The sequence below is a fragment of the Wyeomyia smithii genome, chromosome 1 (assembly GCF_029784165.1).
Source record: "Wyeomyia smithii strain HCP4-BCI-WySm-NY-G18 chromosome 1, ASM2978416v1, whole genome shotgun sequence".
Taxonomy (NCBI): domain Eukaryota; kingdom Metazoa; phylum Arthropoda; class Insecta; order Diptera; family Culicidae; genus Wyeomyia; species Wyeomyia smithii.
The window spans coordinates 95,660,221-95,683,903 of NC_073694.1; the positions used below are offsets into that span (position 1 = coordinate 95,660,221).

The 23,683-nt window shown below is 40.5% G+C and overlaps 1 protein-coding gene across 1 annotated transcript in view; it reads left to right on the plus strand.

Moving 5' to 3' along the window:
• The window catches only part of LOC129731446 (inactive dipeptidyl peptidase 10), a 728,939-nt gene that overhangs the window by 205,137 nt on the left and 500,119 nt on the right, over window positions 1-23,683 (plus strand). Inside the window, exons 7-8 of the mRNA XM_055691455.1 lie at window positions 16,512-16,800; window positions 16,864-17,684. Coding sequence (XP_055547430.1) covers window positions 16,512-16,800; window positions 16,864-17,684 — 1,110 coding nt within the window. The remainder of the gene's footprint in view (window positions 1-16,511; window positions 16,801-16,863; window positions 17,685-23,683) is intronic.

Here is a 23,683-nt window from a genome sequence, read left to right on the forward strand (position 1 = left end):
TAGAGAAGGCATACATTGTTGTTTTTGTGTGAATGGTTACCCGAGCTGTGCACTTGGAATTAGTGTCAGACATGACCACCTCCGCGTTCATTGGCGCTTTGCAACGGTTAACGATTCGTAGGGGTGTACCACGTGAAATACACTCTGATAATGGATCAAATTTTCGAGGCGCCAAGGCGGAACTGAATTAATTGTTTAAACTGTTCCGGTCTCAAACTGCGGTTGAACAAATAGAAGGTTTTAGCCAGCCAAAGGAAATCACCTGGTCCTTTATTCCACCTGAGGTACCACACTTTGGCGGTCTGTGGGAGGCGGCCGTTAAAAGCGCAAAATATCACTAGAAACGCACGCTGAAGGATGCTCGCTTGACATTTGAGGAATATGCGACCATCCTGACACAGATTGAGGCTATTTTAAACTCTCGACCGCTCTACTCTACCTCACCCGATCCCGGTGATCCCATGGTACTCTCTCCTGGTCATTTTTTAACGGGCGTCCAATAACGGCGATCCCTGCGCCGAGTTATGAAAACACCAACGTCAATCGACTTAATCGTTGGGAGTTTTTGCAACGACTTCGGGATGAGTGTTGGAGAAAGTGGCAGAACAACCACCTGCAAACTTTACAACAACGAACCAAGGACCAGATACGGAAGCTGGAATGATTGTGCTTCTGGAAGACCAAAACTTGTCACCAATGAGCCGGAATAATAAAAATAAAAATATAAATAAATAAAAGATATAAATACAAAATATAAACGTCCAACAACGAGGATCACAGTGCTGGCCATCCAGGACAACAGGCAGCTGTTGGAGCAAGGTTCTGAGAAAGCTTCTCAGCTCGGGGGAGAATGTTCGCGCCCGATCGCGAAAAATACCAACATCAGCAGCAGCCAGCAAGCATCGTAAACTCCGCCTTGTATCTCGAACTATCGAGAATCGAACCATCAAGAAAAAAAAACCATCACGGAATGAAACGAGCAGCGAGGGCAAGGAAGAAAAAGAAGAAGTAGCGTTTGCGCGACGCTATAAAAGCCGGCGCCGTTTTTGGTCTATTGAAAAATCGGGTCATTGAATGATGCACAGTGAGAATGAATTGCCACTTCCAGTGGTTCTTTCGGTTGATTCACTGTGCATCTTGAGTGGCTCGGACCCATCACGGAGTAGTAACCATTTATATGTATGGTCAAAGCTATTTAATATTTTGTGGCGATTTGGAAAATTCGTCACAGAAAAATATTTTTTTACAGTTTATATATTTTCTCTAGAACCGCAACTTTGCTGCAGATTCGATTCCAATCAATCAAACCGCTTTTCTGATATAGAAATTTTAATCCGTTAGTCACATTCTTGGATAGGCCCTTTTGAAAAAGCAGTTGTGAGCAGGGTTGATATTTGTTGACACTCTTGAGTGAAAGTGAAGAAAAGCATCCATAAACGTTATTTTTTTACAATCCTTTCAGAGTTCTCCCTTCCCGTTTTTTGCATGGAAGTGAACTGTCAAAACACCTCATTATATTTCATGCGATGGACGCAAGACAACAAAATCAGTTTATCAGTTAACGAAGATTCTCAAGGCATCAGTGTCAGTGAAAAAAGTGTTTCGGTGAGGTTCATTTTGGTTGAGTGGACTGTTTGTTTTTCTTTTTCGCTTTGAAATGAAGATCATTTGGTTGGATTTGTCGTCAAATTTTATTCCGTAACCGTGAACGATGCGCGCGATCTATTTCATCTGAGTATAACAGCACGTTACCAGGACGAAAATCTAGTGTATCTGAAAGAGTGCAGCGATCATTGGAAGTGAAAATTGAAAATGATTGGCTGTAATTTTCGAATAATTTTGCTGGGGAAAATTACTTTTATCAGCACTGGTTGAGAGTGAACATGGACATCGGATATCATAAAATGACCTTATTATCAAAAATGAACAACTTTGAAAAGTTTCAGCGAAATTGGAAATGATCGATCAGAAGCGATTTACAAAGTAGCGTGGAATGACTCTGATTTATTACTCATACATTTGTGGCAGCATTTCATATGATGTTGACTGCGCTCTATATGATTGTCTTCTGCTCTGCAGAATTTGTGTTATGGTACGAGTAAAAAGTTGTTTCCTTTCCGACCGAGTCCACACAATTGTGTAGGTAAAAATGGCGCAAATAAAAGCATATCCGAGTAATTCCTACATAAATACACTGTCTTGCTCCCGTTTTTATTTTGACCCAGGACTACGTCTAAACGCACTGTATCGACATACATTCTGCGGAAACTAAAACCAAGGTGTAACGTTGGAATGTAAGATTTCAAACGGTAATACCGATGTAACCACATGATGGATTTCAATAATCAATATGTCGTTGGATTGATAAAATGATGGACAATTTTATGATTCCTCAGTTATCATTATCATTTCATTTTTGAACAGTGAAAATTTCATAAAAGTTTCAAGGTCGAATTTTCACGAACAATGTACCAATCACATGCGAGCACGCCTGGCACAGACTTCATGAGTAGACACTGTTACGACCCCTCGGTCGGCGCACCTCACAAAGCAGCAGCGACCTGCATTTTTTTTTCTGTGTGGACTCATCACTGCTGATATTGCCCAGGTGTTTTCTGTACTCCGCGCTTCATATTATTAGCAGTATGACTATTGAAGTAAGTGATACGCTTGTCATTCATATCAGTGCTTATGTGTAATTACCTTTCCGTTTCAAGCTTTCTGCTCTACTATACCGAGCCTCTGTCCATCTTAACAATATCGCCTAGTTACAATTCCCTGGAGAGAACTTTCATATGTCACTCACACCAGTTTTATTATGATAGGGAATTATTTTTGTTAGGAGGAGAGTCAACAGGGGTACTGTAGAATCCAGATTAAAGAAAGGGTACGTGGTGGGGAGCCTGAGAATAAACCCATGCTAAAAGTCCTTTGACAACCAAATGGCCTGATTCTACTTAGATTCGAACCCGCGACCACTCGCTTACCAAAGCGGACCCTGTAACGTTGCGGCTACGGAGCTCCACAAGGCGACCTGCATACACAACCTTGATCAATACGGGCGAAGAGAAAATCAAACTCACTATACTGCACTGGGAGAAACGGCAGATCATCGATCACGGTCGTTATTGCTTAATCATTGCAGAAGAAAAGAAGCAAACTAATCAAGTGTGGAGTGTGACCCTTAATAGCGATTATAATTAAAACATTTATTACTAGTGCTTAATCTAATACTTAAAGGCTACTTGAAATCTAAATTGATTACTTAATCTTAGAATTAGGTAAACTTCGATAATCGATTTAAAAATATGTGAATTACATGCTAATTGATAATAAGATATCCTAGGTTAACCTTAAAATCTCCCAATGCGTTGCGAAAAGATGGAATAATTCCCTACAAATAAAACCACGCTACTTGCAACTTTAGAGTAAAGTAATGTTCTCGTGTCAGTGAAGTTTCGAGGATAGCTTATACGAAAAGTAAAAATACTAGAAATGGAGAAGATTTAGGAAGTAAAACACCATTTACTATTTTTATTCATTTACAGGGAATATAGTGAAGTAGAAAATCATAATTAAAAAGGGACAGATAAACAGGAGTAAGAACATTAAACGTAAGTTATTTGCCAGTAACACTTGCAATCCAACTGATGTAAATTTATGATATTGCAGGAAGTTTTTTAATACACGTTTATCGTTATTCACAAACTCGGACCGTTCTTATTCCCACTTCCCTTTGGCCTAACGCCAACATTTTAAAAAACTTCGTTTATCCACGTCCGGATAACGATGCCGAAACAAGCTTACGATTCAGAAGGAGGGAGCTTTAGTGAAACGTCACACTGTAGGGCCTGCACCGGTGGAGACGACTCCCGTATGGTACAATGCGACAAGTGCGATGATTGGTACCACTTCGACTGCGTGGGAGTAAATCAAGACGTAGAGAATCAAGATTGGCTGAGCCCTGTTTGCCAAGAGGAGCAGCAAAGCCAAAACCAAACTATCGGCAAAACCTGCGTTGTCTGTAAGTACGCGTTGTACTGTAATCACGTCAGATGTAACACCGTTGTGTACCTCTTCCGACCTAGTAACTAGCATAGCTGTCACATCTTCTTTGTTGTATCCATCAAATACAGTTTGCCCTTCGATTGGAAAAAATGCAAATGTTTCAATGCCACCCCACTCGCTCATGCCCCCGAATTCGTTCATGTCGCCTTTTTACTTCATGCCACTATATCAGTCGACGCAAATGAATTATTCGATGCCTTCTATATCAGCGAATTCGTCTGTTAGCCTGTCAAATCCATATGCGCCAATATCAAAGGTAAACATTCCGGGTCACTGCTATACAGTGTCGTCAAGCTTCACTCAGCCTATTTCGTCAGCACCGATCACCGTTCCACCGAAGTCAATTCCGTTTACACAACCAACCGTTCCAATAGAGGGATCAAACAACCAGTTGCCAGAATCACTTCATTTAAAACATCTTCCGCTAAATCAGCAACGAGCAGTAGAGGATAACCTGAGCCAGTGTTCTGATGCAGCTTCCAGAAGATCCACCAAGCAGAGACAGTTGGAATTGCAGTTACAGCTTTTGGAGGAAGAGAGAAAACTCCAAGAAGCAGAAGAATCAAACCGACATGAGTACCTGCGTAAGCGACACGAGCTACTCAAAGAGATGGCCAACGAAAATGCCTCGTCATCAGATGTGGAGGAAGAACGATCGAGCCGGCGAGTATCTGATTGGCTAAGTGCGTCAAATAATACAAATGTGCACAGATCACGTTTATTACCAGCTGATGTTAATCAAACTCAACCGAATGACAGTCGGCAGATTACTGATCAGCAAGTAGGAAATACTGGAGCAGGTTTTATGCCAAACTTACGCTCTACTCCAGGACTCACATCACCAAGAGAAAATGAGAATTACTTATCACGAAAACAACTCGCCACACGTCAGGCGGTTTCGCGAGAACTTCCAATATTTAGTGGTGTTCCAGAAGAATAGCCGTTGTTTTATTCACGACAACTACCGAAATGTGTGGATAATGCATCCGATGAATGTTCCAGGTATACTTTCAACTTTGAAAATGCTGTTTGGTAATCCAGAAATTATTGTGCAAAATTTAATCTCAAAGATTCACTCGACCCGAAGGCGGACAAACTGGACACCCTGATTGAATACTCAATTGCCGTGCAGAATCTCTGCGCAACAATTGATGCTTGCCAGCTAAATGAGTACACGTACAACGTAGCTCTATTGAACGAGCTGATCGACAAGCTTTCACCTTCATTTATGGTTGATTTGGCAAAACATCGTCGTAGTTTATCCCGAGTGTACCTCAATGCGTTTTCGACATCTAACATGCAATGATGTAGTTCCCAGTCGAGGAATTAAGAAGAACTCAGCTCATGTTAATATTCACAGTAAAGTGGGCTCAGAAATTCCGTCAGATAGCTCTGGCCGTTAGGATACAATAAATCCCTCGAAGTTGCATGCGATGGCGTGTGTTGGACGCAAGCGAAATTGTTCTAATTTAGAAAAGTGTCAACGGTTTAACGAGTTTTCGTATAATGCTCGTTGGGCAGTTATAAAAGAATTCATGCTTTGCAGGAAATGTCTCAAGAAACACAAGGGCACCTGTAAATCTCAACAAATATGTGGAAAGAACGGGTGTACATACAAACATCACCAACTTCTTCACAATAACCAACAAGATGGAGCGGGAACATCGTCAGGTGCAAAGATGCCAGTCGAAAGCAGTCAGATCGCCAGCGCAACTATTTCGAACGGTTCTGTACGTGAATGCAATGCGCATCATAACCCAAACAAGCAGGGGCTGTTTCGAGTCGTACCAGTTATAATCCATGGCTCGGGGGAATCTGTAAAAACTTATGCTTTCCTAGATGATGGTTCGTCGCTCACATTAATCGATGAGTCACTGGTTCAAGAGTTGAATTTGCAAGGAAAAGCGGAACCACTGTGCCTTAAGTGGACTGGAAATAAGCGTCGTTTAGAAAAAGATTCGTTGAAACTCGACATCGACGTGTCCGGAACAAAAACAATTAAAAAATGCCAACATCACATTGCCGCTCAAAGGAAAAGAAGGTAAAATGCATGAACCGTTTGCCACTAAGACTTGGTTGGATTGTGCCAGAGGAGGCCATACACATGGCGATTTAGTCGGTTATCATGCTGTATGTGCATATGATGAATCGTCCGATCAAATGCTGCAGAAAGCTGTACGCGAATATTTTTCACTAGAAAGTCTAGGAATTTGTCAATCGAGAAAGCCTTTAATCTCCAGCGAAGATCAGCGTGCAGAGAAAATTTTGCAGTCTATCATCCAGACAGATAGCGGAAGGTACGAGGTAAAACTACTGTGGAAGCTTGACAAAATCCGTCTGCCCAACAGTAAACCAGTAGCTTTACGACGTTTTCATTGCCTGAAAAACAGAATGAAAAAGCAGCCAGAACGAGCAGCAGTACTACACGCGAATATGAGGGATTATCAGCAAAAGGGATATATTAGAAAGTTATCGGTCGATGAGCTTCGAGAAACACACAATAGGGTGTGGTATCTTCCACTGTTCCCAGTTTTCAATCCAAATAAGCCTGGCAAGGTTAGAATTGTTCGGGACGCAGCAGCTAAAACCAACGGCGTGTCGCTTAATTCCATGATTTTAAAGGGACCTGATTTGTTAAACCCGCTGGATTATGTGCTCTACAGATTTCGAGAATTTCATGTTGGACTCAGTGGGGACGTCAGAGAGATGTACCTACAAATGTTAATGTCCAAACAGGATCAACATTGTCTCAGAGTATTGTGGTGTGATGACGGATCGGATGAACCTAGTACCTACGTTACACAAGTTATGCCTTTTGGGACATCTTGCTCACCATCCTGCGCACAATATGTGAAAAATTTAAATGCAATCAAGTTTGAAGAGTAATATTCGTTGGCAGTTCAGGCAATCGTTAAACAGCATTACGTGGACGACCTGCTAGTGAGCGTGGAGTCAGAGGAAGCGGCAGTTCAACTTGCAAAGGACGTGAAGTACGCTCATGCCCAGGCTGGATTCGATATGCGCAGTTGGATCTCGAATTCGCGAGCAGTGGTAGAAGCAATGAAAGAGTAAGAAACCGACGAAAAGAATCTTAACTTGGGATCAGAGCTAGGAGCAGAAAAAGTTCTGGGAATGTGGTGGTGTATGGAAACCGATAATATCACGTACAAACTCTCCGCTAAACACGACACAGATCTACTATCCGGATTGCGAAAACCTACAAAAAGAGAAGTATTAAGGACACTCATGGCTGTTTTCGACCCGTTAGGATTGATATCCAATGTGCTAGTTTATTTAAAAGTCTTGTTCCAGGAGATATGGCGATCCGGCATCGAATGGGACGGCGAAATTCCAGAAAATTTAAATGCCAAATGGAAAAAAATGGCTTGAAGTTCTACTTGTCGTACAGAGTGTTAAAATCCCTCGCTGTTATCGGGCGCTAATTGCGCTGACTCCACAAACAACCGTGCAACTCCACACCTTTGTTGACGCGAGTCTGTCAGGATTTGCAGCAGTTGTTTATCTACGTTTCGAACAAGGCAACACTGTCGAGTGCGCCATAGTGGGTGCGAAAACCAGGGTAGCCCCAATCAAATTCGTTTCGGTTTCAAGGCTTGAGTCAGGTTGGCGGACAGAATTACAAAGTCTTTGTCCTACAAAATACATCAAAGATTCTTTTGGAGTGACTCCCGTGATGTTCATGCTGGATAAGATCCGACGATCGTCGATATTCGCAGTTCGTCGCTTCCCGCATTAGCGAAATCATAGATTCAACTGACATTACCGACTGGGGATACAAACGATCGAAGGAAAATGTTGCTGATGATGCTACCAAGTGGCAGGGAGTACCAGATCTTTCCGAAGACAGTCGATGGTTCAAAGGTCCACGATTCTTATGGGAATGTAGAGAGTATTGGCCATCCAACCCATTCCGAGATGGGGAAACTTGCGAAGAACTTAAAGCAAGCATTTTCTATCATGGAACAAAAACTAAACCGATAGTAAGCACTCAAGACTTTTCGTGCTGGGAGCGACTGCTGCGATCTACGGCTACTGCATTAAGAGCCTCACAAAACTTTCACAGTACAGTGACTAACGAGAGCTTCATCGGTCCACTCCCATCCGAAGAATTTCAGCAAGCTGCTATCTACTTATACCAACTAGCTCAGGCGGATGTTTTGTAATGACGAGATCGGTATGCTTAGCGCGAAAGTTGGTAACAAGACGCTGGCGAAATCAAGTTCAATTTACACATTCAATCCGTTTTTGGATGAACAGAATTTACTTAGAATGCATGGCAGAATAAGTGCGTGTGAGTACGCTTCTATGGATGCAAGGAATCCCATTATACTACCGAAAGGTCACCACATTACTTGGCTAATAGTGCAAAATCACCATGAGCGTTATCATCATCAAAACCACACCACCGTAGTAAATGAGTTGCGACAGAAGTTCAAGATTCCTAAAATTGGACAGCTGTTCCAACGAGTCAAAGCAAGATGACAGGTGTGCAAAAATCAAAGGGCTGTGCCACAACCACCCCTAATGGGCGATCTTTCTCAGGCAAGATTGGCGGCGTTTACTAGACCTTTTTCATTTGTTGGCATTGACTATTTTGGCCCACTGAATGTGGCGGTTGGGCGTCGGATTGAAAAGCGATGGGGTGTGCTTATTACGTGTTTGACCATGCGAGCAATTCACATAGAAATAGCGCATTCGTTAATTGCTAGCTCGTGCGTATTGGCATTGAGAAATTTTATGGCGCGAAGGGGTGTGCCAAAGCAAATTTACAGTGATCGGGGCACAAACTTCACGGCGGCAAGCAAAGAACTTGAAACAGCGAGTGATGAGCTCATGACTGAACTCAGAAAAATGAAGCAAGAGCATGTCATCAGAGAAATTACCAGTGTTGATACCGAATGGACATTTTTGCCCCCAGCGTCACCACATATGGGTGGAGCCTGGGAAAGGCTTATACAGTGAGTAAAAATGAACCTAGCAGCGATGAAACCTGGGCGCAATCCTACTGACGAGGTGCTGCGCAATATGCTCATAGAAGTGGAGCATGTGATAAACTCACGTCCGTTGACTTACGTGCCTGTGGAGGACCCAAAAGCTCCCGTTCTCACACCGAAGCATTTCCTGTTGGGCTCTTCTAGTGGTATCAAACCGGCTACTGTCCTTGACGATAGTGCAATAATCTTACGTCGATCGTGGTGCGCATCACAGGTAGAAGCAAATATATTTTGGCGACGATGGGTGCGAGACTATACGCCAGAATTGACGAAACGGACGAAATGGTTCAGCGAGGTAAAACCGATCGAGGTGAATGATATCGTGGTCATAGTCGACCCAGGACTACCACGCAACTGTTGGCCGAAGGGACGAATTATTGCAGCCAACACCGGTGAGGACGGGCAGGTAAGGTCTGCAGTAGTGCAAACGATGTCAGGCATTTATGAACGTCCTGCTACGAAGCTCGCTGTGCTAGATGTTCGGTGCGATAGGGAAGTAAGCCAGGATCTTGGTGTACCTGGGGGGAGTGTTACGACCCCTCGGTCGGCGCACCTCACAAAGGCGACCTGCATACACAACCTTGATCTACACGGGCGAAGAGATAATCAAACTCACTATACTGCACTGGGAGAAACGGCAGATCATCGATCACGGTCATTATTGCTTGATCATTGCAGAAGAAAAGAAGCAAACTAATCAAGTGTGGAGTGTGACCCTTAATAGCGATTATAATTAAAACATTTATTACTAGTGCTTAATCTAATACTTAAAGGCTACTTAAAATCTAAATTGATTACTTAATCTTAGAATTAGGTAAACTTCGATAATCGATTTAAAAATATGTAAATTACATGCTAATTGATAATAAGATATCCTAGGTTAACCTTGAATTCTACCAATGCGTTGCGAAAAGATGGAATAATTCCCTACAAATAAAACCACGCTACTTGCAACTTTAGAGTAAAGTAGTGTTCTCGTGTCAGTGAAGTTTCGAGGATAGCTTATACGAAAAGAAAAAATACTAGAAATGGAGAAGATTTAGGAAGTAAAAAACTATTCACTATTTTTATTTATTTACAGGGAATATAGTGAAGTAGAAAATCATAATTAAAAAGGGACAGATAAACAGGAGTAAGAACATTAATGGTAAGTTATTTGCCAGTAACACTTGCAATCCAACTGATGTAAATTTATGATATTGACGGAAGTTTTTTAATACACGTTCACCGTTATTCACAAACTCGGACCGTTCTTATTCCCGCTTCCCGTTGGCCTAACGCCAACAGACACCAACTGCCTGATGTGATTTCCTGTATAGCAGTGGCAAAAAAAAAATAAACAGAATCTTCCCGTCCTAATAGGTCAACTAATGTTCGCTTCCATGAGCCTAGACTATTTTGATGTCTTGAAGGTGAACTTTTTCGGAAAGTTCGTAACCACCTCCACTATCAGACAGTTTTACGTTCTGTTTTTAGAATGTTATTTAAACTAATGTCTTGAAGGGAAACATGCTGGCACAGGCAACTGTACTGCACCGAGCAATGTATGAATAGAGCGCTGGTTACTCGTCGTCTATCAGTGCAAAAGAACTCGATATTTATTTGTGTGCATCCAAGCCAATTGAAGACTACATAGCCGCTGTCGACGCACAGTGGGGCGTGTTGGGTTAACGCGTAGGTTTCGTTTTGCGATCTGGAACACAATCGAATTGCCGTTTGAATTATCTTCTTCTTCTTCTTGTTTCGTATAGTAGCAAATATCAGAATTCAATATGATTATTCGGGTGTCGCAAAATACGCTGCGCCACCGGGGACAACAAAATTTTGTACGTGTCGGTAGAGAAAGATAGCAGGGTATATAGATTAGGTTCATTGTACAGATAAAATGCGTTGTTTATTTTTGAACTCCACACTCTGTTTTTTTCATGTCCATTTTAAATTCTCTGTGAATATACATTTTTGTTTAAAAACTGTAATTCTTTATCGTTATTTGCAGGAAAATTTTATTATGTGACATATTTGCCGCTTGGTGATCGGAGAGTGAGCCATTTTCCACAAGTAGGCTGACCAGATTTTCTCGGAATAAAAACGAGACAAATGGGTTCAAAAAACAGGACACATGTTAAAATTCATTTTTGAAAAAATTTTACCAACCAAAGCATACAAACAATTATTCATTGCTTTGATGAACTTGCCCGATTCTGAAGAGTGTTTTTTTGCAATGAGTTCCTGAAATTTGTCACATGATTATCGAGATTTTGACTAACAATTATCATGGTCCCAACTTTCAATCGCGACTTTTTCATCAATTCACGATAGGGGATGTCCTTCCAGTGGTGCGGTACACTGTGGTCCAGAAATGAAAAAAGGTGGTCAAAAGTCATTTTCTCATAAACGTTACATTTTAGAGCAATACTGTCTTCGTGAAGGTTTTAGAGTAAAAAAAGATCCTTCTTTGGACATCAACAGATCCGTGATTAATCCTCCTACAAGTGAGATAAAAAAAATATTTTCTCTAAAAATCAATATTTTTCATCGCCGTCTTTGGCAAAGTTTTCCAAAATAACATAACAAAAAACTTTGCTGAAGACACTAGGTAGCTATTTCTCAATCTTACTGAGCTAACTGATTATGTTCAATGATGTTCAAAAAAATGGTTTTGCCAAGGTGTGCCAACAAGGCACAAAACGTACTCAGTAATATTATAAAATCCTGGCTGCTTGGTAACTTATTTCAATGCAAAGCACTTTTTAAGATTTTTTCAAGGGTTATCCGAAAACGGTACAAAATGGCAAAAAGACGGGACGGTTAAAAACAGTCGAAAAAACGATACGATCCCGTTCAAAACGGTACGTCTGGTCAGCCTATCCACAAGACAAATAAATATTGTTTAATTTCTACTAAATCGTACTCAATTTAGAATTTAGAATTTATAGAAGCTTGCCTTTTGCGTATTGAAATAAATTGACTGTATGAGAATGACAGGTATTCATCAATGTTAAAGAGAATATTTTTTCTTCTAAAATAAAGTGCTGCAAATAAATAATAAAAATACAGACCCCGCTCGATTTTGCCAAACACGACACGGCATAATTTTCCTGTTGCCAAGATTGAACCATGCTAAATCTGAACGGTTCTCTTTTCATGACTTTTTTTCATAGATATTTCCATCAATTAACTAGTTTTAGTTCCAAGTCGTTTGAGGTGTCGCTTGATGAATTGAGGCTGACGACCCAGATACTTGATATTAATACCTGAGTAATAAGAGGCTTAGTACTGCTTAGACCATGATTATTATATTACCGGTACATGTTCTCGTCATATTCCAGGGACCGTTTTACCGATTCAAGTCATCCGCTTCGGCAACATAAAGAACCAAAATATCCTTTTTTGGGGGGTGTAGAGCTTAAATTGGTTGAAATAATCGAGAAAACTAAGAAATGTGATTAGACATAATCGCTCGTTTTTGGCACATGTGCGCCAAAATCGAACCGTGCCAAAAGTAAAACGAGCTCAAATCAAACAGAGCTTCAAAGGGAAATATAAAACAATTGTAGTCCTACGTCAACTATGCAGTCGTGTCTTGGATACCATCCAACTACTATTTTAAGTAGTTGCGGTGTTGACACTGGCTTTCATGTTTGTAAACAACACAGAAAATATTCACGAATTCGCCAAAACAAAAAATAAATCCCTGCACTTACCTGCTTTGAAAACAAACGATTATATTGTAGTTATCACTACTAAACAGTGCTGATAAAAGTCATTTTTTCAAGCAAAATTCTTCGAAAATTATAGTCAATCATTTTCAATTTTCACTTGCAATGATCGCAGCACTCTTTCAGATACATGTAGAGAAACACACTGGGAGCGAGAAATGTATGATAAATAAATTTAAATAAAATATATAGGTTGATTTTTCTTGAAAAAGAAATATTCCTAACAATAACCCACCCCCTCTTTCGAACAACATTGACGCTGTGTTTGCAGCAGCTATATAAGTACGTTCGTCATTTCAATTCACTCAGAATCGAAAAAATCAATCAATCAATTCACTCATTCTGTATTCGAACGGCAAAGCAGACGCGTCTCTCTGGAACAGCAGCGGCGGTGGCATCCAACCCATCCATTCACTTCTCTAGCAGCAGCAGTAGCAAATCTTATTCGCTTACATACGCAATTTTCTCATTCGTGTTTCGAACGGCAAAGCAGACGGGTCTCTCTGGAACAGCAGCGGCGGTGACATCCAACCCACCCATTCACTTCTCTAGCAGCAGCACTAGCAAATCTTATTCGCTTATAAAAGCGAATACAGACGCAATTTGCTCATTCGTGTTCCGAAACGGCAAAGCAAACGGGTCTCTCTGGAACAGCAGCGGCGGTGGCATCCAACCCGCCCATTCACTTCTCTAGCAGCAGCAGTAGCAAATCTTTTTCGAACGGCGGGTCTCTCTGGAACAGCAGCGGCGATTGCATCCAATCCACTTATTTATTTTCCAAGCAGCAATAGCAGCAAATCGGTCCCTCTCTGAAACATCTACCAACTATGGAGGATAATGTTTCCTTTGTTCTCGGGCATGGCCACGAAAATCACGACAATACACTAGATTTTCATCCTAGTAACGTGCTGTTATACTCCGATGAAATATTCTGCACGCATCGTTTACGGTTACACGATAAAATTTGACGACGAATCCAACCAAATAATTTTCACTGTTCCTTCGTCAAAGCGAAAAAGAAAAAAAACAGCAAGCGTTATCAAGGCGAAACGTCAAAACTTGCGACTACGAAGCTCACAAAGATTCTAAAGGCTGCTAACACTCACATAAACTCTCGTCAAGATTTTCAGAGTATGCGTGTTGACAAAAGCAAAAATATTTCTTCCCTTTACTCTCTTGTGCTAAAAACCAAACCAATATCAGCAGCTTCGTAGTCCCGAATTGATCCAAGCAAGAGTGAATCCAAGAGAACAGTGGCCAAAATGTAACCCCGATTTGCTCTGAGTTTTTTACTCCAAACGTGATTGGCTGAATTTGACAACACAAATGGATGCAGCATTTAACACAAATGTTCTTTTGCTGTGTTTTTGTTCTTTAGTGCCGGTTTGTTTTGGTTTAGCATGAAGGAAAACTGTGTAATTGCAAGCCGGTATCACCATTTCATTATATGTTGAGAGGATTCAAGTTTAGTCGCGGTCTGTACACTTCATGATGTGTACATGTGGAGATTAAACGATGATTGCATCATATTCGTTTCGTTTCCATCACTGGCCACCAGCTACCAGAAACAACCATCGCTTCTCACGGTTTTGGTGAAATCTCACTTCCAATTTTCGAAAATGAGGGGAATGAAATGGCACAGCTGCAACCAGAACCCTTAGCAGCTGAAGAATATCATGTCGCCTGAGCAGCAGCAGAGGTGTGGTGCGGTGAGAGGGAAAGTGTGGAGAAAGGGACTACTTCAGCAGTGGTTGACTTGAGCGAGAGTAGGAGAGCATACATTGTCATTTCCTTTCTTTTTCTGACAAATAATCATATTCATGAGTCAAACGAGTAAGAATACAACATGATCTGATGGCTCTATGTAACAGAGACAAATAACTTCATATACCGAGTTGTGCACATTGAGAACCATTTGTTGTGGTGTACACTAACGACAAGCAATATATCGTAAAAAGGAAAGCAAAGAGAGTGAACCAACACCGATACTTTGTTATTCGCATACTGACGACAATATCAACGCATCTTAGACCTCTGCCATGGTGAACGCGAACGCGAGCGATGGGGCGAGAAACTTGCCGTAGGTAAATGAACAACCGTGTTCGCGTTCACCATGGCAGAGGCCTTAGGCTTGCTTTATATGTATTCAGAATCGCTAGAGGTGATTTTTTTTCCATCGCTGCTGGAGCCACGTCGTTTATAATATGGAACGGCAGTTTCTTTTGGCGTAATATTTTTGTCCATTGTTGTCGTCGATTACTATTTCATTCCACTCAGCCAAAATTAACCTCACCGAAACACTTTTTCACTGACACCAACCCACAGACTTCCATGCAAAAAGCGGGAAGGGAGAGCTTTGAAAGGATTGTGGAAAAATAATGTTTATGGTTGCTTTTTTCACTTTTACTCAAAGTGTTAACAAATATTAATCCTGCTACTAAAAAGCACCGGTTGAAAATGCAAGCGATTATTTATGTGATAAAAAGATTTTGACTGCTCCCGCTTTGTGCCTACATTTTTGCTGAAAACAAAATTGGTCTTTCGAAAAAAAAAATGCTACGTCGATTTCAATCCAACCCCTCCCTTCCTTGTCTCAGCTTATCACCATCGTACCTCATATCCCCATGAATGCTACACATTTAGATTTTATTGCCGAGAACTCAACAGCTGATAAATTCAGCGAAATGTTCTACTAGTTTTCAGCAGAATTTTAAAGAACTTCGGCTAACGAAATTCAATACCTGCTGGTTTACGGTAGATCGATATATTTGCTGAATGTTCATCGAAATATATTGCTGACATTTGTTAAAAATTTCGCCGAGCTCCATCAGCTGTTGGGAAGTTTGCCGAGATGAAATCAGTGTGTACGTCATTTAAGTATGTTCCCTTACAAATGACTTGTTCTTGGAGATACGTTACATCTCAAAAGCACGTGTTGTTTTTAGTAAAGCGGGCAATTTATGCAGTTTGCGAGGATGCGAAAATGAACGGGAATAGAAGGTGTGAGTCATTTAGAAATTTTTTCCCTCGTCCAGACGGGACTCGAACCCGCAATTTCTAAGTCCTAAAGTCACACCTTCTATTCCCGTTCATTTTCGCATCCTCGCAAACTGCATACATTGCCCGCTTTACTAAACTTAAACAATGTAAGTCATATGACAAAAAATGAAATTAGTTCGTAAAGTAAATTTAGCCAACGGAGCTCTTCCGTGATACGCACTTGGAGTCTAGCCACCAACGGGTGTCTCATCGCTTGCGTCGCTGTAGATATAATAAGTCGTTATACACAGTGTGCGTGAAGAGACCACTCTCTCAGTTACAGAAATAAACTCCCACCGGGCAGTGTGTGCAGTTCATCGTTGGCGTGCTGAGATACGGGAATACAATAGTAGAGGGTGATTTGACTTTGGTTTAGAACTAGTTATAGCTTTCCCAGTAGTTTAATTAGCTAAAACACCATGCTGGAGACAACGGAGATTGCGGGTTCGAGTCCCGTCTGGACGAGGGAAAATTATTTCTAAGCCTAAAAGTCACACCTTCTATTCCCGTTCATTTTCGCATCCTCGCAAACTGCATACATTGCCCGCTTTACTAAACTTAAAAAATGTAAGTCATATGACAAAAAATGAAATTAGTTCGTAAAGCACGTGTTGTCTGCCTATTTTCTTTTTCCTGAAATTTGAAAATTTTAAAGTACGTATTTTTTCAGGTACGTGTGGTACGGGAACAACAATGAACAGTATCCTAAAATAAAAAGCATCCGATACCCAAAAACAAATTCACCGAATCCAAATGTAACAATTCACGTAGTCAATTTAGGTGCTTTGAAGTTTATAAATCAGCGAGTAATTATTATCCCCAGCTACATTGGTAGTGAATGTTACGTCGGAGGTATGCAGTGGGTGTCGCCTCAAGAATTATCCGTCACTTTAACTAATAGAGAACAGAATGTGTCTCGTACATTACTGTGCACAGCACCTACCTTTTCATGCATCGAGGTAAATATCGCATACATCAGTTTTAAACTTCTAATCTGTTAACTATTTAACTTTTTCTTTTAGGTTTTCACAGAGCTTGCAGTAGAAAACGGATGGGTGTTAGTTGCTGAAAAACCACTTTTCATATCAATCGAAAGCGAACATGTTGAGTATGCAACAAATGAAACTAGTATAACGCCCCCAAATTTTACTTCAAACTCCAAACCATTGAACAAATACATAAAGCGTAATGTCTTCATGCTGAAACGTCTTGCTATAAGAGATGGCTCTAAGGGGTATTTCCGGCAAATTGGACTAATTCCTATTGCTACTAGAACGCCAATCATTCTGACTTTGGGTCTTTTCGAAGTGACGGAGATAATGGGATATAATGAAAAGAAAGGGCTGGTTTTTTTTATAGCTGCACTGCAACGAACACCAGGCCAACGCCATTTATATTATATACATTTAAATCTGCGTGACAGTTTAGAGTCAATAGTTAAAAATGCAAAGAATATTACACCACACTGCATGACGTGCGATATGGAGTCATACGAATCTGTTAACGTGTCACAAAAAGTGAATAAATCGTTTGATCAAACGGGTAGACCTAATAACTGTTTGTATAACAAGATTTACTTTAACTTGGATTACACATATTACGTACAAGAATGCTTAGGGCCTGAATCGCCATCGTTATACATCGTCGATGCCAATACTGGTAGAATAATATTTATATTAAATGACGGCAACCAGTTACGAAGACGTCTATCACAGCTAGCTAAACCACAAATTATGACATTCAGCGTTCTGATAAAATATGACTTTAATGCCCAAGTCAAATTGTTTCTCCCTCCAGGGATCAAAGAAGATGATGATATTCTGTTGCCATTGATACTTCAAGTGTAAGGATCGAATTACATTAATTACAAAGTTTTCAAACACTTAACTAACCAAAAACCAAAGAATGTACTTAGTTTTTAGTTCAATGAGTTTCTTTACGTAATAACATCATCATTCGCTAAACGCTGTCTAGGATATTTCAAGTACAAATAATACATGCAGGGGTTGCATTGCGCAGCTCGATTCGAGCGATTATCACTATTTTCGAGTACGTCACATTTTGCCAGTTTTGCTTTAAGCTCAAAAGGAGCTGTCATTGTCATTTGTCCTTCGGCTCATCTAACCCGCAAGCTCGAAAAAAAATAAGAAAAACGAAATGTAACGCCCACCAGCGATCATTTAGTTTTGTTCGAGTTACTCGAAACGAAATGCGCAATGTCACCCCAGGATGTATGCCAGAAAGGTATTGAGCAAAACTATGCCAAATGACCTATCGTTCAATATCAACCATTTATGATTTGTATGAAACTATGCACACGTATAAGACTGCGTATTTTCCAGGGGTTGAGAAATTTTTCAAAACTTAAGAGTAATTTTTGAAAAGGGGTAAGCTTTTGCCAGCGGTATCGTTTTAAGCATTGTTGCTCAGAAACAGGCGGTGAACGAGTCAACGAAGAATTTAATGTTTAGTGCTTTGATTATAAAGAGAATAGGCAACAGCTGAAAGGTCCGTTGCCGTGTTATCAGTTTGTGCACCAAAAAAATCGCTTACTGTTTTGCCCAAATGCGGCCGGTGATTGTTGCGAGTATAAAGTGTTAGTGTAAATAGTAGTTTTGTATAAGGCTACAGAGCCAGTGATTTGTCACACTCTCTGAGGAAAAAACGTCACCAGGTGAAGCCTGTTGCGTCCGGCGTACTTTTCAAGTAAGTTTAAACGGATAACGGGGAGATTGTCAGGACAGCAGGCTAGAAGAGGCTCGAGTGTAGTGAAATATAAAGAAGTTGGGTAAGGCATAAAAAAGAAAAAAAAAAGGAAAAATATATTTTTATATATCTGGAGAAAACTCCGAAAAGAGAAAAGTTGGACGAATTCGTCATTCGTTTCTATCTGAGGAGAAAATTGGTTTAAAAAAAAAGTTCCAGGCATACGCTTATATTTTGTCGTGGAAGTGCTGCGCATTGCGCGTGTGATTTTTGCACCACCCAGGACTGGTTAGAAGTGGCCAAAAGCAGTAGTGGAAATCGGTTCAGCTTAGGACTGCAATTTCTCCCTCTGCAGTATAGTAGTGCGTGGAGTGTGTTGGAAGAAAGGAGATTAGGAGGACAGCTGACGAGAAGAAGCTTAAGTGAAGCGAAGAAAAAAAATCGTCTGTGGTGTAATCCAAGCCTCGTAATTGGCTGTTTAATATAAGTCAGCTGAGCAACGAATGAAGGAAACGAACTTTAAGGATGAGGACAATGATAAGGTGAGTAATCTTCATTTTTATTTGTTTTGCCTCGTAATGATACTATAATTATCCGTATATAACACAGAAGTAAATTTTGCGGTGAGTTTAATCCGTCGCAAGAATTTACAGAAAATTTAAAACTTAGTATAACAATAAGTGCGCCCGATGTTGAAGCCTGCCGGGTCGCGTAGACAAAAATAAAATTGAAGGTCTGTCAATCAGAGGAAGAAAAGCCATATACTTGCGGAAGCATGGTCTTCTTCGCGCGTAGTCAATCCTAAGTGTTTTCAGGAGGAACGGTCTGGATGTACAATGATCAACTAGAGAGTTTTCTTTTCGTTGTTTTACAATTCCTCTTATGATACGAAAAAAAGAATAGGTGAAATAAAAAGTTGGAAAAAGCCCAGGAAAAAAAGTAGCGGAAAAGATTTATTATAAAGAAAAAAATATGAAAATAATGGAGTACAAAAAAAAAAATAATAATAATAATAAATAAAAAAAAATATTATTCCAAAAATAATAAACGTTGAATCAAAAGAAAAAGGATTTATCGCTGGAAAAAAATGAGAGAATATAATGCAAAAAAAGAGTATCGACATTGAAAGTTACACGGGCACTTTGAAAAAATATTAATATGTCACCTTGGTATCGAGGAATGAGAAAAGAAGAAAAGTAGAAACAAATTACGAGGTTTGTTAAACGAGGCATGTAAGTAGTAAGTTTAGTAAGTTTTTCTTTTCAGGAAGAGAAGATACAGTAAGTGTGCGCATCTGCGTTTTTTTTCTACCTTGGTTGGATTTTTGTTGATTACATCGTTGTGGCGCTTCATATAGCACAATTTTGCGTCACTAGGAGCGCTAGGTAGTTTCGTCCGAACGAGTGCATGCTAGCGCATTTAATTCAAAAGATATTTCACCCCGCGCTTGATGGTATAATTTGAAGATCCACACACGGAACGCAAAATTTAGCTACCACACACTGGTTGGCACACCGGAGGCATCGATCGAGTACCATTCCAGAGAGTGAGTACTGATGTACGATCAGGTGTCGCAGTTCTCGGTTGCGCGAGAATTTTCGCGAGAACGTTAGCTCGCGCCCGCAAGTAACTTGAACGGTTACGATTATGACTAATGTTTTTTTTAAAGGTGCTCTCTTCCGCGTTTTAATGGCTGCGATTATGACGTATGCTAATTCGCAGTAGGGCATTTGTACGTGCATAGGTGTTTGTCACCTGTTAGGCATATTATAACACAGTTCACAGAGGATCGCGAGAACGCCGTATACCAATAAGTACGGATTAACATCGGACAGTTGTACTAATTTGGTTTTATTAAACTGTCTGTTTTCTTTCTACGGCCCGTTATTGTCTGGGGGGATGACGTCACGTATGTACATTGAGGCAGGTCTTTAAGTATTGTGATCAGCTGTGCAAATTCACGGTCAAGGCTACGGCGCATGGCAAGCGGGTTGAATTTTAGCCTACGAGGTTAAAATATGATTCCATGAATAAGAAATGGCACCTTACGCCGTCTGATGTAAGCATTAACAACTTTTGATTAGTTGTAAAATGAATGTAATTACACTAAATAAAAATTATTATTTCAATAGTCATTTGATTACTATTAAAACCTAAAATTATTTATTTAATTAATAGAAATAAACGTTGAAGTGTCAGCGCCAAATGGTTCGCACCTTGACATTCAAATTCGTGAATAGAGCGTCAATAAAATTGAAACCGATCGCGCTCCGGTATCACATCTGGTTAATAGAAGCGATAGTGATAGAGAAAGAAGGCCATATGAGCCTTTACAGTTGTCTTTACAGACGGATATTTATTATTAAAGCTTAGAAATGACATACACTAATTGTAATTATTATTTAAAAGAAACTTTAGAATCTTTTTTATTAGGAAGAGTAATATTTATTGTGAAATGGAGTACACGTTCCCAGAAAGAGATGCCATGCAGTGCATCCCAGAATATGACGGATCGGTAGACGAACTAGAAGCGTTCATTTACCATATTGAACATTTTGTCCTAGAAATATCAGAAGGAGTATCACATGCTTCACTGATTTATATTGTTCTATTGAAATTAAAAGGCAGAGCTGCTGCCGCAATACATCGAATCAACGCAAACGCTTGGCCACAGGTTAAGTTTAAGGTTAATTTATTAAAGGAATTTGGAGAAAATATATCTATAGGAGCGGTAATTATTCAGGTAGAAACGTTGAGGCAGGGGGTGTATTAGACCTTTCCTGAATACAAAAGAAGAGTACTTAAAATTAAGAGACAAATCGACTTCTACGAAAACAAATGTGAGAAGTCTTGTATGATAGTGAGTCTCCGGTTACATTGCATAGCAGGGCTGCACGACAGCTTATTGAAAGAAGCCGCCGAAGGTAGAGAAATGCTGAATTTAGAGGAGCTGCTGAATAACTTAGAAAATTATGAATAGGAGATCAAACATATCTCTGATATTGAAACGCGATGGCGTGGCTTAGAATTGCTCGAAAAACAGCACGCCGCGCCCAAGCATTGTATTAGAAGCAGAAATATTTTCTCAATCAACCACACGGGTACGAGTTATAGAAAAAGGTGGTTCAAAAGAGATAGGCATATTAGTCGCAGGACTAGAAATTATGGAAGATAAAGCAGGAATCGGCCTAGTTATAACAATCACGACGCTCCTAGGCATTGGCGTAAGCAGGAGAACTATGCCAGAAATAGGCAGCACAATTATTATGGTCAGAGCGGATCAATGAACGGACGGTCCGATCACTCGTGCAACCACAGACACCGAAATATTTTGAGTATAAGACATACTGGAAGGGGGGATACAAATTACCCAAAACAATGTATAAAAGATCCGTTTGCACAAGAGTATTTTAGCGATGACTTCGCAGAATTGTGTCAGGACGTTGACTGGCGTATGTGCACAGATGAACCCAGCAACATAGAAATAGCCGATTGGAGGACCGCATGCAATCACATAAGAGACAACAGTGCTTGTGTGGCTAAGCGCGTCGATTACGATGTCAAAGGGTACTTAATGTTAACGCTGCTGGCTAAGCAGAATGTCCAATTTACGTTGAACCTGATCTTAGATACAGGTGCATGTGCGAATATAATTAATGCAAGCATTGTAAACCGTTTGAATGTACCGGTAAATACACAGAATTTAACCACTTTTGGAGGTATCGGCCGCAACATTGTGCGAACCTCAGGTACAATTAAGCTGGATGTAATAGTCGGAGACTTCCTAATCCCGACACAATTTCATATATTAGAAAATTTGCCAAGCGACGGAATAATCGGAGCAGAGTTTTTAAAGAAGCATACGCTTCAAATTGGGAATAATTTTGATTACATCGTGTTCAAGAAACACGGCAATAGAGGCCCGGACGACTTGAGTCCGTGGAGCATGCCCAAGGAGGAAGTCCTTAGTCGACATGTTTATGTGGCAGCCAGAAATAGAGTCCTGGTGCAGAACGAGTTGAGAGATACTAGCAACACAGCCCACAATGAGACTGACGTAGACAAAAACGAAATAAATAGCGAGCACCAAACATATCAGGATGAAGAGCCGAAGAACAATTCTCTTGACTTGAAGAATATTATGATGCCCGAGTTAGATCTAGACTCGAGGCTTGACTATGACCTGTTGGAGCACAAGCTGACACCAGAGTCGAAAGGTATTGCAAGAATTGAAAAACTACGGCAAGTGTTAAAGTTGGCCCACTTGCCTGATATGAAATTTAAGACAGTGAAGATTATAGTTGAAAGCTTCGCAGACATTCGCAGGCGACAGATTGACTACGACTGACGCCGCCGTACACATTATCGAGACGTCATCGGAAGTCCCGATTAACAAGAGACAATATAGATTTCCCGAAGCTACAAAAAGGCACATTAATAGAGAAATCGATGAAATGAGGGCACAGGGTATTATAAGACCCAGCACTAGTCCCTGGAATGCACCGGTGTTATGCGTACCAAAAAAACCGGATGCTGACGGTAATAAAAGATACAGAATTGTGGTGGACTTCAGATCATTAAACGAAGTTACCAAGCCTTTTGTATACCCAATACCTCTTATAAATGAGATATTGGATAATGTTGGCGGAGCAAAATATTTCTCCTTTGTGGAAAACTATATGTGCAAATTTGGGGCACCGTTAGAATTAGATGTGTGCAAGATCTTGAAGATCAAGAAAATTACCACTAGCCCATATCACCCACAGGCTAACTTGGTAAAAAAAAGCACGCTTAGCCTTGGGGCTAATAGCGGTCTCGAGAATTCGTTATCGATATTTTTTTTGGCACATTTTGCATGTGTAGGATAAGTACAACGATACACCGTGCCCCAGTGCTGAGTCGAGAAAATTTCCAGCTCGAAAAGATCCTCGACTCGATCGGGAATCGAACCCGATATCACAATCGTGTGGGAAAGCTAGCCGACCGACATCGCTAACCACAGAGCCACGAGGACCACAGGCTAACTTGGTGGAGAGATCAAATCGTGAGCTAAAAACTTACCTAAGAAAATTTATTGGCTGAAAACCGCACACGTGGGATAAATTACTTCCATTTTTTATGTTTGAGTATAATACT